The 16,433-nt window shown below is 41.5% G+C and overlaps 1 protein-coding gene across 1 annotated transcript in view; it reads right to left on the bottom strand.

The window, feature by feature from the left end:
* PIAS1 (protein inhibitor of activated STAT 1) overlaps positions 1 to 16,433 on the bottom strand; it is a 50,890-nt gene that overhangs the window by 7,872 nt on the left and 26,585 nt on the right. The window contains exons 3-8 of the mRNA XM_032194851.1: positions 10,730 to 10,814; positions 10,059 to 10,106; positions 8,460 to 8,550; positions 7,691 to 7,825; positions 4,780 to 4,885; positions 3,200 to 3,273 (exon numbers count right to left, since the gene is read on the bottom strand). Coding sequence (XP_032050742.1) covers positions 3,200 to 3,273; positions 4,780 to 4,885; positions 7,691 to 7,825; positions 8,460 to 8,550; positions 10,059 to 10,106; positions 10,730 to 10,814 — 539 coding nt within the window. The remainder of the gene's footprint in view (positions 1 to 3,199; positions 3,274 to 4,779; positions 4,886 to 7,690; positions 7,826 to 8,459; positions 8,551 to 10,058; positions 10,107 to 10,729; positions 10,815 to 16,433) is intronic.

Below are 16,433 nucleotides of genomic sequence, written 5' to 3'. Positions count from 1 at the left end.
AAACAGGTCAAAGACACATGCTGCAGGGAGAACAAACGCTCCCAAGTGATTTAAACCAGACAAAAATCACAATTTTTTGGTACAAGAACCTTGCCTGTAACTTCTATGCAGCAGTTGGCTTTGACAGAAGCGGCACACACAGCGTTAACGAGCCACGTCTCCTTTCCCCACTTTTGGCACTGAACATCCCGGATCAGCTCTGCCACACTGGCCAAGCTGTGCCAGAACTGACAAAAAGGAAAGGTCACAAAAGAAAGGATGCATCCCAAGTTTTGAAAAACTCTTTCCCAATAGTGTTATTGTTTGATCCCTGCCTCCCATCAGCTGAAGAAACACTGCATTATTATTTTTATTTTTTTTTTTACTAGCTTACAAAACACTGCTATCTCTTCATGTTAAAAAATGCACCCAGAACAGGAGCTAAGAATTTGTAAACAACGCTGCAAAACTTACAGTAAAATGCTAGATTTGGAATTTTTGTTCAGCTAAATATTTGGTCCTGCTGCAGAGCCCGAGGATTTATTTATTTTTATTCCAGGGGGGAAAGAGGAGGGGGACCATGAATCCAAGTGCCTTCCTGAAACGCAGATTCAGCCCAGCCTCCTTGCCTGCTGATTCTTAGATTCAGCCAGCAGTTGAGGGCAGCTTTTTCTCTGCGCTACACGGTCTCTGAGGGAGAGCAGGCCTCTGTGCTAAAAAAAGCTCAGCAGCAATCCAAAACACATTCGGAGGAAGCTGTCTCGCCCTGCGCTTTTTCTTAGGGCAAAATAAAGGTTATAAAATCTAAACCTGCCACTCTTATTTATCCAGCTATCCAATTCCACTTATTTTGTTAGTACGCACATGTACATAACATGACAGAATCACACCCATAATGAATGAGATACGAGGAACAGCATCTTCACATCAACAGACCCGAAGATGCATTATATTTTAAGCTTTGGTTCTGCTATTGGAGACTAAAGCATATTCAAGGCATACTTTCGAGGCATCCACTTTCCACTCAAGCATTAGAAAGTGAGCACAAAGTACAGGCAAAAAAAAAAAAATCTGCCTAAGCCAAATGATTACAAACCAGCAGGTGAAAATATGGAGCTTATAATAAAAACGCATTCAGACCTGAGGACAGTCTGAATCCTGCTAGCCATCCTTCCCTTCACAGGACAGTTTGAAAGGGCCAGGCTCTGTCCCAAAGAGCTTTTGCAGTGATGGATTATTCCAAGAGCTACAGTGAGATCAAACAGCACAGAATTCGGAACGTGCTGGAACAAACTCAAGCATACACGTTTTGTAAGCAGTATTAAAATGACAGAGACAAATATGTTGCCACAGACTGTTTGTATGCCTATCAGATAAGAACTACGTTTCAAAGAGGAAATACTGAAGAAAGTAGCACTTCTGATAAGCTGCAGCCTAATGGTTGATTAGTTTTTCATTTTAATCCCTGACAAAACTGATAAAGACAAGTAGAACTTGACGCGTTTGTTTTTAGGATTGCAAGTTTACAAATACCTAATCTTGTATCTTCCTGCTTTAATAACTGATCTGAATCACAGTCAGCAAGGAGGAAGATGCATTTAGAAATCAAATGGACACAATTAGGGCAAACTGAAGTATGCCAGAAAACTTAAGACAGGACAGAAACCTGACTACCTGAAGTGGCAGTTTTGACAAACTAAGTATGGCTGAAGTAAAAAAAAAATAATAATTACCAAAAAAAAGTAATTCCAGAAGATGCATGAAGATTAGGATAACGAATTAATACATAGGTACTTCTAACCTCTTAGAGTCATTTAATTCCTACTAATTGATCATTACTTTTGTCTGTATTCGAAACTAATAAAGTGGGAAAAACATCATGCCTGAAGAATGACGTAAAAAGCAGCAGGGTTATTGCTGTGATACTTTCTAGAATAACAAAGTATTGACTGCACAACAAAAATTAACTAAAGCGACTCAGCAAAATGAACTGCCAGGTGTGGACCTGAAACACTTTGGTGTTCCACATCTGCAGTAGTTTCGATGTGATTCATAGTGTTACATGTTTCTAAGATTTCATGTTATGAGGTTTTAAGTTTACAGATCAGGATTTTATCTTAAAGACAATTCCTAAATCTTACAGAAAGACAGAACATGCTTGTAAGTAAATATATTACTTGCAGTTCTCCATATTAACACTGATGGTAAGTGTTAAGACTGAAGATTGTGCAAATACCACACAGATAATCTACTTTTTTTTTTAATAAAAAGTAACAACTGTGTTAAATATGCAGTTAGATATAAAAGGTTTGCTTCGTAAAAAGTTTATCTTTACGTTGTTAGAGTATAAGCAGGTATTTAGTAACTTGAAAAATCATTTTCTAAGAATAAATGAAGTCAACTTTCTTTAGATTTCAGAACTGAGAATTTCGTGTCAAGCTTGAGTGGATTGAGCCAAACCAGGAAACAGATGCATCCTTAATCTTGACGAGAGGTTAAAAAGTTATACGGCAATAAAGACAATGTGTCAATCAACACAGAACAATTCAGTATTCTGGAGGTGCATGATATTTAAAACAAGAATAGCACCATGTCCCAAAGCTTAAAAGAAAGCACACATAATATTGATATTGTGCAGTTCAGACAATGGTAACAAATCCAGGTACAACCTACTGCTTATCCCTGCATGTATTTGGTTAAACAATTAACAGGCCAAGAAACATTAAGCCTGCCTCTTCCACATTCACTGGAATTGGACTCTCCCACTTCAAAGCTGGGACAAATTTTGTTTGAACATCCTCTAGGACATTGCTTCATTTTTCATCTAAGTCGATGAAATATTTTAAGTGTACACACGTATATTATCAACTAAAAGATGCTCAACTCTTTGGCTACAGACACCATCTGAAGAGCTGTTTTTAACAGATAGATTCACCTACCTTACTGCTGAGAGTGGTTTTATCACAACCAAGGACCCAAGCTGCACATTCACATGATCTAGTGATAGATTTAAATGTATGCTTACATGTAATTTTGCACAGCATTTTCAAGTAAAGGGAATAACTCATCTGCTCAGGGCCAAAGCACATGCTTAAGCTCAGTACAGAATCCCATCCCCACAAAGGTAGTGCACAAGCTAACCTCTACAAACACTTGTCTGTGAACAGCTAGTTTTTTCCTTTTGATCAGAATCAGTTGTGAGGGTATCAAGAACACTTACTGGACAAAGAAGAGAAACTCTTAAGCTTGTTGTTGCTATTTCGCTGTCGGGATCTGCGGTCAGTTTCTCTTTAACTGTTATTTGAAAGAAAAAAAATGTTAACTTTATAGTGATTTTTTAAAAAAATGATGACAAAACAGATTTAAAACTCTGTGCTAAACAATTTACCATATCTACTGGAAGCAAACAGCAGTACCTACTGTTTCAAACCTGCACAATGAATATGTAACATAAGTAGTCTTTATTGTCTAGAAAGATCATAAACGATAATTTAAGCTAAAACCAGGAAAAGTTCAACTTAAACCAAGATCCCTAGAAAAAATATTTACACAGAGATGTGTCTTTCCATATATACACAAATACATAGCTGGAAGTTACTTAAAATCCATCAATAAAATGAGCAACATTAACACTATTGCTAACTTCAAGAAAAAAAAAACTTTGGTAATTCAAACATGGACAAGTCTATGTAAACCTCTGCAATACTCATCAAGCAATCCTGTGATTCAAGACGGAAGAGCAAACTGAGAAATAGAAAACTACAGAAGTACCCTGACAAAATTTGTGTTTTAAATAACTGCAGTGAAATAACAGTGAAACTACAGAAGTCTTTCATCTCTGCCCAACCTCTATTTTTATCTATAAGGACTGTTTTATAAGCAGCTTTTGTTTAAATGAACAAGTCACAGCTCCACATTCTTCCTGCTCTATGAACCGTACCTACACCCATTGTCCCCTTGTAGACAAAAAGCAGGAGCCACCTGGAAAAACTCTGGATTTTTGTGCATTGTGAATCATACTGGATTAGCACGAGCTAATGCCCGGTGCTATATACCACTGGCTTTGTAGCACTGCATTTACTGGTGGGCTAATTTCTTCCCTCCTGTGGAAGGTCCCGTGCTGTGCACAACGCACATCATCTGAGCATCCCCCACCAGGGCATGAACGAGTCTGACCAACAGCTGTTGGCAGGTGTTGGTATTTTCATCCTTTCCCTTGAAAAGAAAGGTGTGTAGCAGATTCTGTTCGCATTTTTATTATACCGCTGTGTACTTGTCAGAGAAAACAACAAAGCAGCAAACCTCACACTAAATTTGGAAGGAGGGGAGTGGAGGGAGCATTGTGCCAGACTCTTTATCTCCAGGAGCCCTCTCCACAACCACAGTACCGTGCCAAAGGAACAGAAATCATGTTGACGACGACCTTCCCCCAGCACTTCAGCATCAAGGTTCAGTATTTGCCATTTAGTTCAGCTTGCTCGAGGTACTGAATTACCAGTTAACTATGTAAATACAGTTGTTGTATTCTGAAGAAACAAAGCCAGCATGACTGAACTGAAAGAGATTCTCTTGCATTTTTCCCTACACAGTGTCAACAGGGTTCCTGGACTGGCTCCTAGTACAAACAAAAGCCTCTGAGTCTTTGAATTGGAACTGAATACAAAGAACACCACTATCAGATTCTCGAAACTCAGAGAATTGTAGGAAGTCCAAACCTCGGTTAGTATTTCTATTTCTATTTCAAATCTTCGCTTACAAAAGCTATTTTTCCTTTTGAAATGAGAAGTGCATCAGACGTACTTAGTGCTCGAGAGTGGTCGGGGTTCCGTATGCCTTTTGCTCGCAACCTCTGCAGTAACACCGTAGAGGATAGCTGCTTAACCAGATAGACTGCCATGGAATAGTTCTGGAAAACAGGACAAAAAAATCAGAATAAAAACCGTTTTAATCAGGAGATAGCTTGCATCTTATGCAATGTTTATGCCCTTTGTTACACGATGACAGGGCCCTGCAATTCTGAAGGAGTTAGGGAACGTCAGAAGGCAGTTTTCAACCTAAACAAAACCCACGGTGCTGCAGGAAGCTCACAGGGCTGCAGTTTTAGAGATGCAACAAGAGCGACTTCGGGCTTCACTGAGATTAGATTTAGCTGCAAAACAAGCTATTCCTTCAGCTATCAAAGGAGCACTTAGGGCTCTTCTACAAGTCTTCCATCTAAATCAGGACATGTAGCCTACAGCCCATTTTAAAAGGGTAATTTCACATAAATTATGTTAGGTGCTACAGCTGTGCAACACATCCAAGGGAAGCTGTCAGACCAAATATGATCCTTTTTTTTTTTCTTTTTAAAAATAAAAGCTTCTTTCTTTTTTCAAAAGAGGAAAAAAACAACAGTTGTGTCTCTCTGAAAGTAATAACTAAGATGCATCATCTGGAGGGTCCCCTACTCGGTCTGGAAGCACTGTTCAGCCTTCCTTTCTTATCCTCCTGCACTTATCTGTCTGTGAAATGTCTGTGGCTAATCCACTGCCGAAGCTCAGCAGCAGTAAGGCAGTGAGAGCTCAGCAGTGCCAGGGGGCCAAGGAATACTCTCAGGATCCAGCAAGGGGGGCAGGAAATCGCCACTCCCCACCGCCTGTCCTTCCCCTTTGGCAGACCAGACCAGGCGAATGTTCCTTATTTGTGTCAGCAAAGAGCCGGAGATCTTCGCTTCTGCCCCTCCAGAAGGTGATTTGGCATGCAGGCAGGGCAAACACCTCCCCACCAGCTCCCCCTTTGCTACAGGGACAGGGCAGGCAGGAGTGCAGCTCCTGCTGGCATCCCTAAGGGGTCTCAGAGCACCACCTACGGCTCCTGAAGCTTTCATTTCTCTTGCAAGCTACTACCAGCAGGTAAGACCATCCTTCTAAAAATGGGATGTTGTACTATGCATTCACCAGCATCATCGCCACCACCCCCACACCCTAGAAACAAAAAGGGAAGCACAGAATTTGCATGCTCACACTTACTTTTTGATATAAAGAGCGTTCTCCGAACCTGTAGCTGCATCCATATACTTAAAATTGAGAAATGAAAGAGCTGCCCCCCCCCCCTTAGCCCCCAGCAACTGTCATGTAGGTTTCCACTAACAAAACAAATCCAAAAAATCCATCCAGTTGTGACATCTACCACTATTTAGGATGTCATCAGAATCCAAAGACAGGATTTCAGTCATACATCTTAGTATAGAATTACACAAATGGAAATAGCATCAGAAACACATTTTAAATATTTTATTCTTGCAACGAATGCCTCTCACATCGTTAAAAACCACTACTGCTTTAACTTGTTTGTTTAATGCCTCAATTAGTATAGAAGTTAGAAAAAAGCTAATTAACATTGTGAAATTATTTACAGACAGCTTGAATCTACAAAGCTAGGAACTTGCCCAAGGCATCTTGTACAGAAGGCTCTTGAAACAGATTGTGTAAAAATCACCATTCTGACTTCAGGAAAGGTAGAGCGCACGAGTTGAGGCATGCAACTGACTCTTAAGGGGAGGGGAGGAGGGGAATTCAAATTTTCTTCCACACAGGCACATCTAAAAATAAAATTCCCCAGATTTAACTGTCAAGGCCTCCAACATTAGGAAGCATTAGATCTTAGGAGTGGGGAAGTTCTGACCAGCACATAATTCTCATCAAGGACACCAAGAATTTGCCCCTATCTTTGATTTCATACTGTAAATTAGAAGTTAGCCATTATACTCCTTTACAGCTGAAATATCTATGAAAGCTGAGAAAAGAGCTAGCTCACAAGGGAACAGCCTGGAGTCCATGCAGACTTGACATTTATTTTCCCTAAATTCATGTTAAGCAAAAGCACAGCTCCTTCCTGAAAGCAGTAACCAGATTCCTCAATTTGTGTGCAGATACTTCTGCAACAAACCGAAATAGGTATATTTTACATCATTATTTCTGACACCTGTGGTTCTCGTTAGATAAAAGACAACTTTGAAAAAACTCATTCTGCTATTATTTATTCTGTGATGTAACTGGCGGCTGTTTTACACCCCAAAGAAATCCATCATGACACAGAGGGAGCGAAATACCACCGGGATGTTTTACGACCGCCTGCTATGCATGGTTGAGCTGTGAGCATTTTTCCACACTGGTTCAGGAGCCCTGGGCTTTGCACACAGACCAATTCTTGGACAAAGCTGCATCTCAGGACAATTCACAGGACTTCAAAAAAAGCACGGTTGCAGTGGAAAAGCCAGAATTTTTCAAGCCCATACAGATGCCATAGGGCACATCCAGTGTTTTGTTATCAGCAGAAACAATGCCCTGATTCAAGGACTGACTTATTAAAGTTGGTTTTTGTCAAGTCCCCAAGTCAGGAAGTGCTTAATGCCTGAAGTTAGGACAAATAAATTAGTTTTATTTCTTGAACTTGTTATCTGTTCCTTCACCAAGTCAAAGACGGGTGGGCAGTGGCTGAAGGAGAGCTCGCACTGCCAAAAAATTGGAGGACTACTGATCTAAGGGAGCGTGTCCTATCTGCCTAGCATAAAGTAACAGAAACACAACCAAAAGAAGGAACGTCCTACTGTTAAACCATGAAGCATTTTCTGCACAATTAAACTTGCTTATCTTTCAAATCTTTCAAGCAGATGCCAAAGCAGAAATCAGTAAGCTTCAGACAGCACTGTGCACCAAGCAAAGTCACTTACTCTTCCGATTTCTGCAGTCCACGAAACAACGATTGTGTTTGGTACCGTCGTCGATAATCTGACGAGTGAGGTAATGTTGATTGGTCTGCTAGGTCGCTTTGGTTCAACACCATTTTTGGTTGGTGGAAGATAGCCCTGGGAATCAAAGTACTTTTTCTCTCAGCAAAATAAGAAAAGTGCTTTTGCCTTCTCCCTCCCCTCTCCCCCCAACCCCACGGCAGTATCTGCTGTGTCCCACCTGAGCCAGGCTCCCTCTTCAGTTTAAAAATACACCTGTCGGACAGCAAACACGAGATATTTCACAAGTCCTTCTTCTTTACGCTAAGCCTGACACTTTCCAAACCCTAACCCTGCCTGCTGGAATATTAAAAGGCAGCTTTGCTGTCTCTCAGTGCTCTTATTCAACCTGCCAAGCTAACATTGCTCAACCCAACCCTGTGCTTTGCCCCAGGACTACTCCTGTTGGTCACTGATGCTCTGTTCCCAGCACACGCGGCCTCCAAAATAGTCCAATTTTAGCCAGGCTCGGCGAATGCTTGTCAAATGAAAATTTACTGTCATGCTTTCAGAGTATTAAATCTTCCTGATCTACTGGCTGGTCTCCTGAGAAACAATTTACTTAATTACCTTTTTCATTCATCTATCCATCTTCATTCAAATGCTCCAAAACGTGAAAACAAAGGTTAGGATACATTCTCAGGCAAACTCCTGACAGACAGCTCTTACCACTGCTATCCAATTATGTATGTCAAAATAACATCTTACTTACTGGAAGGCTGCATGGTTTCCCATTTACTTTCACACACAGATTGGGTGGGAAGTGATCTTCTTGTGGACAACTGGTTTCTGATAAACAAAACCTAAAAGCAAAGAGCTTCCATCACCACTCATTTCTGATGTAATTTAAAGACCACCACTTGCTAGAATGAACATTTTTTCCTCCCACTGAGTTGTGAAAACATGCCAAATCTTGCTAAACAAAGTTCCCAGATTAGCTGTGCGGATCATTAAGCAGGAAAGCACCCCAAAATTACAGGTTTGGATCTAGGCAGTCAGAGGTTTCTCATCAAGATGTCTTGAATTCCTCAGGCTGGGTCTGCCTAACAATGGACTCATTCAGATGTGCAGGTTCCTGTTACAAGAGAGAGATCATCCACGTTTCTTTCCCACCACTTTTCAACGCAAGACCTTCGCAGAGGACAGCACATACAGCCTCTTCAACTCCAGCGCCAGCAAACAGCATCAAATGCTATCTTGGTGCCTACCTCAAGCTTCCCAGTTAAGCTCGGACAGGCTTTGATATTTCAAAGGCTTATTTGCTGGTGGAGCAACAAGAAAAAAATACAGCTTTGCTTGCCCTATAAAACATGTACAGGCCAAGAGAGCAGACCATAGATATTCAGAGGACAAACCAAGAGGAGTTTCTTAGCTCCACTGGGCTTCTTCCAGGGGCCTTCCCCAGCCACCCAAAGCACCCCCTGTCAGGGTACAGCTACTCAACACTGACCCTAACAGCCTGCTGCTTGCAAGCAAGGGCTGCTGCCTTCTGCTCCCATCTTCTGCCATTCCCTCCTTGTCCTGTTGTCCACCTGCCCCCACACCAAGCCAGCCCGACCTGCTGATCAGCAGCAGATGGGGGCATCCCGGTGAACGAGCCCCAAAAGCAGCTGTTTTCTGCTCGCTGTGGGGTCGTGCAAGCACCAGACCCAGTGCAAGAGAACTGAGACAGCCTCCAGGACCAGGAGGATGAAAGGCAAGACAGCCAGTGTGGAGGAGAGTAAGCTGTGAAATCACCTTTACTGACTTACACAGAATTACATGGATGCGTAGGATTTAACCAACTTATGATAAGTTTGTCAAAGCCTCTAAAATAACTGATGGGTTAAGACCAGAACTGGTCACTCCTGAAGTCTTCCCTTCCATTCCCTAAAAAAAAAGGAGACCGTGGTTTGCCACAACCAGCAGATATTGTGTTTGACCTCTCTGCTGAAAAAATAACCCTCCCTGCACATAAATTGTGAAGGCCCAGGCACCTCAAACGTGAGGGTTGCAGCCTAAAAGAGAGGAGCGTACGCAAAACCAAAAAAAAAAAAAACAAAAAAACAAAAAAAGGAAGAAATTAGCTGGTTACAGCTAAGTACATGCAGAATTTTTGACGTGCCAGATGTTGGGCCACCAGGAGCTTCAGGAAAGCTGCGTGTAACAGAGACAAGTAGTTAAGTCTTCCCTTTTTTTCCAAGGGGGCCAACAGCAAGCTTTGCAGCAGGATGAGACTCTTCTCCATACAGGAAAGCCTGACATGTCAGGGAGAAAATATTTGGCTTTTTTAAAATCAAAAACACCGAGAACAGATCACAGGAATACATACCTTAGCTGGACCTGTACTGTGAAGTCACATTTGGTCCCAGAAATATCCCTAGCAAAGAGAGAAAACAAGTTACAACATGCTGTTTGTGTAACAGGTTCTTCCATGTTTTGTCAGGGTTTGCTGTAAGAGGTACGTAAACCCCTTTACATACCACACTTGCCTTCTGGTCAGTCAAAACACCACGCAAGATACAGTGCACTTTTTATTTTTCCAAGGTGAATAAACCGGTTGTGTTCTCATCTGCCTACCTTTTTTTTTTTTTTTTTTTTTTGTATACTATAAAGAACATTCTGTTGGTCACTTTTAGGAACATCTTTACACCAAATCTACATAGAACTTAAAAGGATCTGACCGAGGGTGAGAAAGGGCTGCAGGTAGGGCAGTTATGAATTTACACAGCACTTAGTACAAAGGAAACCACCAGACAGTGGTGGTGTTATTTAGTTCCTCACCCTTTTCTTCTCCATCAGTGTACATGCAAAGGAGAAAAACATTCCCCACATGAGTATTCTGAGACACTTTGCATACATTTGTGTTGCTGAAGATCGCATTTTAAAATGAAAGATGTGGAGTGAGCTAGGTTTATGCGGGGTGAGCTAGGTTTGGTATTTGAGCTTTTTTTTCCCCCCCCTTGAAATTTAAATGCTGTATTTTTGGTCAAACTCACTTACATTGAGCTGCTGATTTGTTGCACTTGCTGTGGCGTCAGTGCAAACGCAAAGCAGGTTTCTCGAAATCGCTGACTGTTATCTGATGCTAGAAGAGAACAAGAGATCATCACTTTAAAAACAGCAAATAGAGAATAATTAATAGAACAACCTCCTTTCATTAAACCTTTACATATACATACACTCATTTTTATGGCAAGCCCACTAGTTCGGCTTACATCTGTTTCTGTAAGCCATTTTACAGCCAACAAGAAGTTTGCCATTTAATCCCTCTTGTAAATAAAAACACAATAAACAGATGTTATATTCATATATAAAGTACACATTAAAAAAGCAATACAGGCACCAGCAAAACTGAGATAAATCAGCTTAAGACCATCAGTCACGGTAACTCAACATTAAGCATCCTTTGATATTAAATAAAAACAACCCTCTTAGGAAGTCTCAATCACTTCATTTCCTTTAACACATGAGATCATGGATTACCCTGTAAAAGCTTGCAGAAAGACAAGTACAAGGCATGCAACTTCTCACATTTCCAGAATCTATGTTGTGGAGTTAGATGCACCAAACGTATAATATGCAAACAGCCCCAACGGAGTGCTTATATCAGACACCCCTTCTGGGGGGCTGCAGGCACCACCACCCAGCAGAACCATACCCAATGGCTATGAAAATGAGAAAAAAACACACACCAAAAGCATCACCATCTTCCCAGCGAAGTGTCTGACAGGTGACAACTTTCATTTCAATACCCGTATTGATGAGCAAGTTCACCGTTCGATTTCGTTATTAACATTTGAATGTTCAGTACAGAACCATTGTTCATAGCCTAATAAAAATTTATCCTTTTTTGTTTTACTACAATACATTTCCTGACTCATTCTTAAGTGACAGCTGAGTGAATACTTCAGGGTGATACTTCAGATTCTTGGTTAAAAACAGCATGTGGTAGGCTGGAACCAACAAAAGGAGAGACGCTGACTTCGTATAAATATTAACAGCAGCAATCGCACAAAATTACATTTATACCTTTCTCGTATGACAGCAGTACAAGACCTTGGCATTTTATTACATTATATGCAGCATCCACGTGCAGTTCATTTATCAGCTGCTCTAAAGCCAGATGGGCAAGAATAGGCAATGTATCCTGAACCTCTATTTTTGTGAAAATATTAGCTATAGCCAGTGTTTCTAAAAGCATTAAGTTATATGACAAAATATTTGTTTTTTATATACATGTATTTATTTTTTTTACTGGTCGTTTCCTACACAAATATCATAATGGGCATACCGTGAGTGCTCCCTGGAGTGCAGAAATAGAAAATAAAGCACAGGTATTAGTAACAGGTTGTGCTGTCAGGTCCAAAAGCTCTCGCTGGGCTGGGGTACAGCACAGCCTCAAGTGAATATTTCCTTACACTCCTGCCTGCAGTGTCATCCAACACCATTTTTATTTTAATATATTCTCAGTTCCATTTCCTCAAGTGAAAACACGCAGGACTCGAGATGACAGCCAGACATAATATCACAGCGTAAAGATTTGCAGGAAATGCAAACACAGCTTACGCAATGTGTTATAAAAGATGTCATATACGGGCCACAAACAATAAAAGTTATAGCTACTTTTAGTTACAAAAGGGAGGACCAGAGTGATGTCCTGTAATCAAGGCGAGATAAGTCAGTTATGTTAAATAATGCATTGCGGGCCAGAGAATGGAATGAATATAAATTATTTCATATTTTTTATATCTTTAAAAGTGGCCTGAATTTATTAATTTTGTTTTCTTCCTATGTATTATTTGCTTTATCCTAGAATTTGCCAGCTCTGGTTTTCTTACAGAAGTTCTGGAAGGTCTCTGGAAGCTTTTGTTGCTAACTCCAATGCCTTTAATATAAGGACAAGGCATCGAGCTAAGGCTACCTTCACTAAAAACTAAGAAAGTTAAACTGCAGTTACCAAAAAATCACAAAAGGAAAGTCTAAAACCAGATTTCCCAAGTAATCTTGTTTCCCTGTCAGCTGCTCAACTTTTGGCCTGCTCCAGTTTTGCAGCATTCCCAATTCCCAAAATGCAAAGGCTTTCTGGTGTAGCGGGGAACACAAAGCAGACCAGCAGAAGTGATCCCAAAATTCATTCCCTTCCCTCTGTTCGTTACTGGCTAGTACTAAAATAATGCTTATTTTTGCTAAATAGTGGGATTTTGCCCAGAGAAGCTGTGGATGCCCCATCCCTGGAGGTGTTCAGGACCAGGTTAGATGATGCCCTGGCCAACCTGATCCAGCGGGTGGTGTCCCTGCCCGTAGCAGGGGTTGGCACAAGGTGGTCTTTGAGGTCCCTGCCAGCCCAAGCCATTCTACGATTCTTTGAAGTGAGTTTCCAGCTTCAGTTTCATCATGTTCCTGATTCAGTGAAGTTAAAGCATTATGTATTAAAATGGCAGAAAATGAGAGTTTCTTCCTCAGCGCTGACACGGGAGCTTTGGTAATTCAAGTTCAAGCTGCAGTTCTGGAGGTAAGGCAGTGAACTGCCTCTGCTTGAATCAAGTTCTTTTGCAACAGAAACCCAAAAGCTTTAAAACATCACAGACGTGAGCAATACCAAGAACTGTGCTGCACATATTAAACTGACCCTTAACTAGAGCCCACCGCGAGCAAAAAAGGGACGGAGGAAGGCTTTGGGGCTGGGCTGGTTTCTTCCTAATATCGCCAGCTGAGGCTCCAAGAGCAAGCCAGCCCCCAGCACTACTTCTTATACTGGCTGTTACCTTCGGATGCACTCATCCCAACATCTGTAAGCACAAGTCCACGGCCCCAGTGATCAGTGATGAGCTCCACCACGCGCCGCTCAGCCTTCCCTCCCCGGGAAGCAGCATTAATCCCCCTCGCAGCGTTTCCAATCTGCTGCTTTGTGTACAAGCAAGCCTTGCGATTACCATGGGAGCGAGGCCAAAATGCAAAGGAGGAAGAAGCAACTTGTTAATTAGTGCAAGATGATCCAAACGCTGATCTTAAAAGACTGCAAAACCCTTGATGGATGGAGCAGTGCAGCCAGAGGAGGACGACGTGCGGCCACACCGCCCAGCACCTCTACATGATGCTCTTGGCATACTGGGAACCAGCAAGAGCAAACAAACAGCCAGGAGCAACAGTGGAAACCCGAGGGTTTGGGGCTTGGTTTTTCAGGTTGTTTTCTTCCCCCTCCTGTTTTTAGGGGGTGTGGGGTGACAGCTCACGCATCCTCACGGCGTGCTGCTAACAAAGCGCGAGGCTGTCCCGGGAGGGGAAGGAGGATTTTATTTTTTTTTCATTTGTGGTTTTCCCCATACATTTCCTCACTATCTTTTTATATCCTTATCTATTATTTCTGTATCTATTTACCCTACAAACGATGCATGAAAGTTTCAACAAAACAAATTAAACGGAGCTAATTTAGCAGCTCCACCACTCAATGCGAGGCTTCCAAGCTCATCTCTGACTGTACGAGCTCCCATCTCTAAGGATTTCAGATCTCCCAGCGAGGAGATACTGGAACCCTGGACTTCAAGAGAGTAGAAGAGATAACAGGTTTCTGTTAATTCATCTGGTGTTATCTGCTGGATTTAGGAACACCAAACAGATCCTGACGAGACAAACAGGGTTTATTTTCACAGTTCTGGAGTACAATTAAAACCAGAAATAAGAACATACAGTTTCATACTAGAAAATCATTTTTTTTTATGGCTAAAAACCTCCAACCATGCCCTGCAAACAGCTATTATTATTTAACAAAAGAAAAGCAGAAATAGATCCCCAACTGCAAACTGAGCGGATTAAAATAGAATTTGTAATCTAATAAAGCTGGAATTTAGCCAAGGCAACAGTTCAGATGAACACCCTGACAAAAGTTGCCAGAAGCTTTTTTTTTCCCCATAATTATAAATTATTCAATTTTATAACCTTTTCTCCAGCACTCTGTGAACGCTAGAGCTTGCAGGAGGGGTTTGTAGGCCACTTCTCTGCAATCTCAGAGAGGAGGCACGGCGCACGAATGTCTAGTGGATGGGTTTTTGTTCTGCATTTACATATTAAGAACAAAGAATTTCAAAAAAAAAATGCCATGAGTCGCAAGTATCGCTTCACCTTGCTGCTAAAAAGTTTCCTGAATAATTCAGGAATTTGGAAGGGTAGATTTTTGAAAGTGCATACGAGAGAAGCTTTCTGAGCAAACTTGTATAATTAAATGAGCATCAGCGGGAACGGTCTCAGACAAGCCATACAAATACCCACTTCCCAGCTCACAGGGGGTGCTGCAGGGAACGATTCGCTACTACTTCATTCAGCCAGCTTCGAGCTGGGAAGAGCAACGAAGAAAATACACGTTTCCTTGTGGACACGTACCTACATTCATCAGGAATCAGCACATGCTCAGATCTGTTGCCTCTGCAGGTCCCCAGCATCAGTGCAAGACGCGCTAACATGCCGAAACGTTGCACAAACATTGCAGAGCAGTGTTTTTCCTCCAAAATAATTCTTTTTTTTTTTACCATTTCACTACCACCACAGTCTCCCGAATTATTTTGTGCTTTCCTCCTTCAAGTAATGATCCAAACAACATATGGGATTGGTATGCATTAAGGGAGAGTGACTCAATTACGCCTTGCTGCTTGCATATTTTAGTGAACGTTTCACACAAGTGATGAGTTTTCAAAATTTGAGCAAAAACTAGTTTAATGCATTGGAATACCATTCATAGGGCTAGAACACTTTATTAAAAAATCTATATGAATATTTTATATACGAAGATAATGAATATAAGTAATAACGATAAATCTACCAATTCTACTCTTTATTTTGAAACAAAATAAAATCTACAGCATCAGAGTGAAAAAAGAAGTGGCTCGAATGCAGCTCAAGTGGCTGCATTTTCCCCAGCTCTAAAAATATTCTGTTCCACCTCACCAGTACCCACAGCTAAAAATAGCCACACAATCTCTCTGCAGTGAAATACCTCTCGCTGTCTTGAGGAAAAAGCCAGCCTTTAAAGTCCCATTCAAACCCAGATACCTGCACGCCTTCACCGATGCTTCCTAACGCGACAGCAGCTGACCATCAGATGGGCAATAAACTGAGGCTGATCTTCATCCATCTGCACGGAGAGCAGCTTATTAAATAGCAAAGGGAACTCATTAATTTCTTATGCAGAAACACACCGGCTAAAATTAAGCTTGCATTTCATAGCATAACAATTACCTTCGCTTTTCTGTTGGCCTGAGCTCTCTGATTTGGCCTTTTCCCAGCGATTCGGAATAATCGCATGTTTATTTCTGGGAGCAGCAACAGTTATGTTAAGCAAGAGGAGCAGCACTACAGCAAATTTTTGCTCGATGCTGTAAGCTAAACAAGAGCTGTCTAATTGGTTATTCACTGAGCTAATCGAGTACGTAATTTTGATCAGTTAATTTTGTCAAAATATTGACCAGAAAAGCCTAAGCGCCGCAGAAGCTGTCAACCCAACATAAATACTCGTGTGCATCTCCCCCCCCAGCGTAAGGTGCCTCATTTTGTTGCACCAGACATTTTGTTTCTTCGTCCTTTCCAGCTCCTGCAGAAGGCGTTGTACCAATTCACGTTTGAGCCCCTTTCAAGTAGCACCGCTGAAAATTTAGCACGCCGGCTCCACGCTAGGAAGAAAATTGCCGTGTTCAGATGGAGGCACAGCAAACAT

This window comes from Aythya fuligula, chromosome 11 (assembly GCF_009819795.1).
Source record: "Aythya fuligula isolate bAytFul2 chromosome 11, bAytFul2.pri, whole genome shotgun sequence".
Classification (NCBI taxonomy): Eukaryota; Metazoa; Chordata; class Aves; order Anseriformes; family Anatidae; genus Aythya; species Aythya fuligula.
This window is presented reverse-complemented; position numbering and strand designations above follow the sequence as displayed.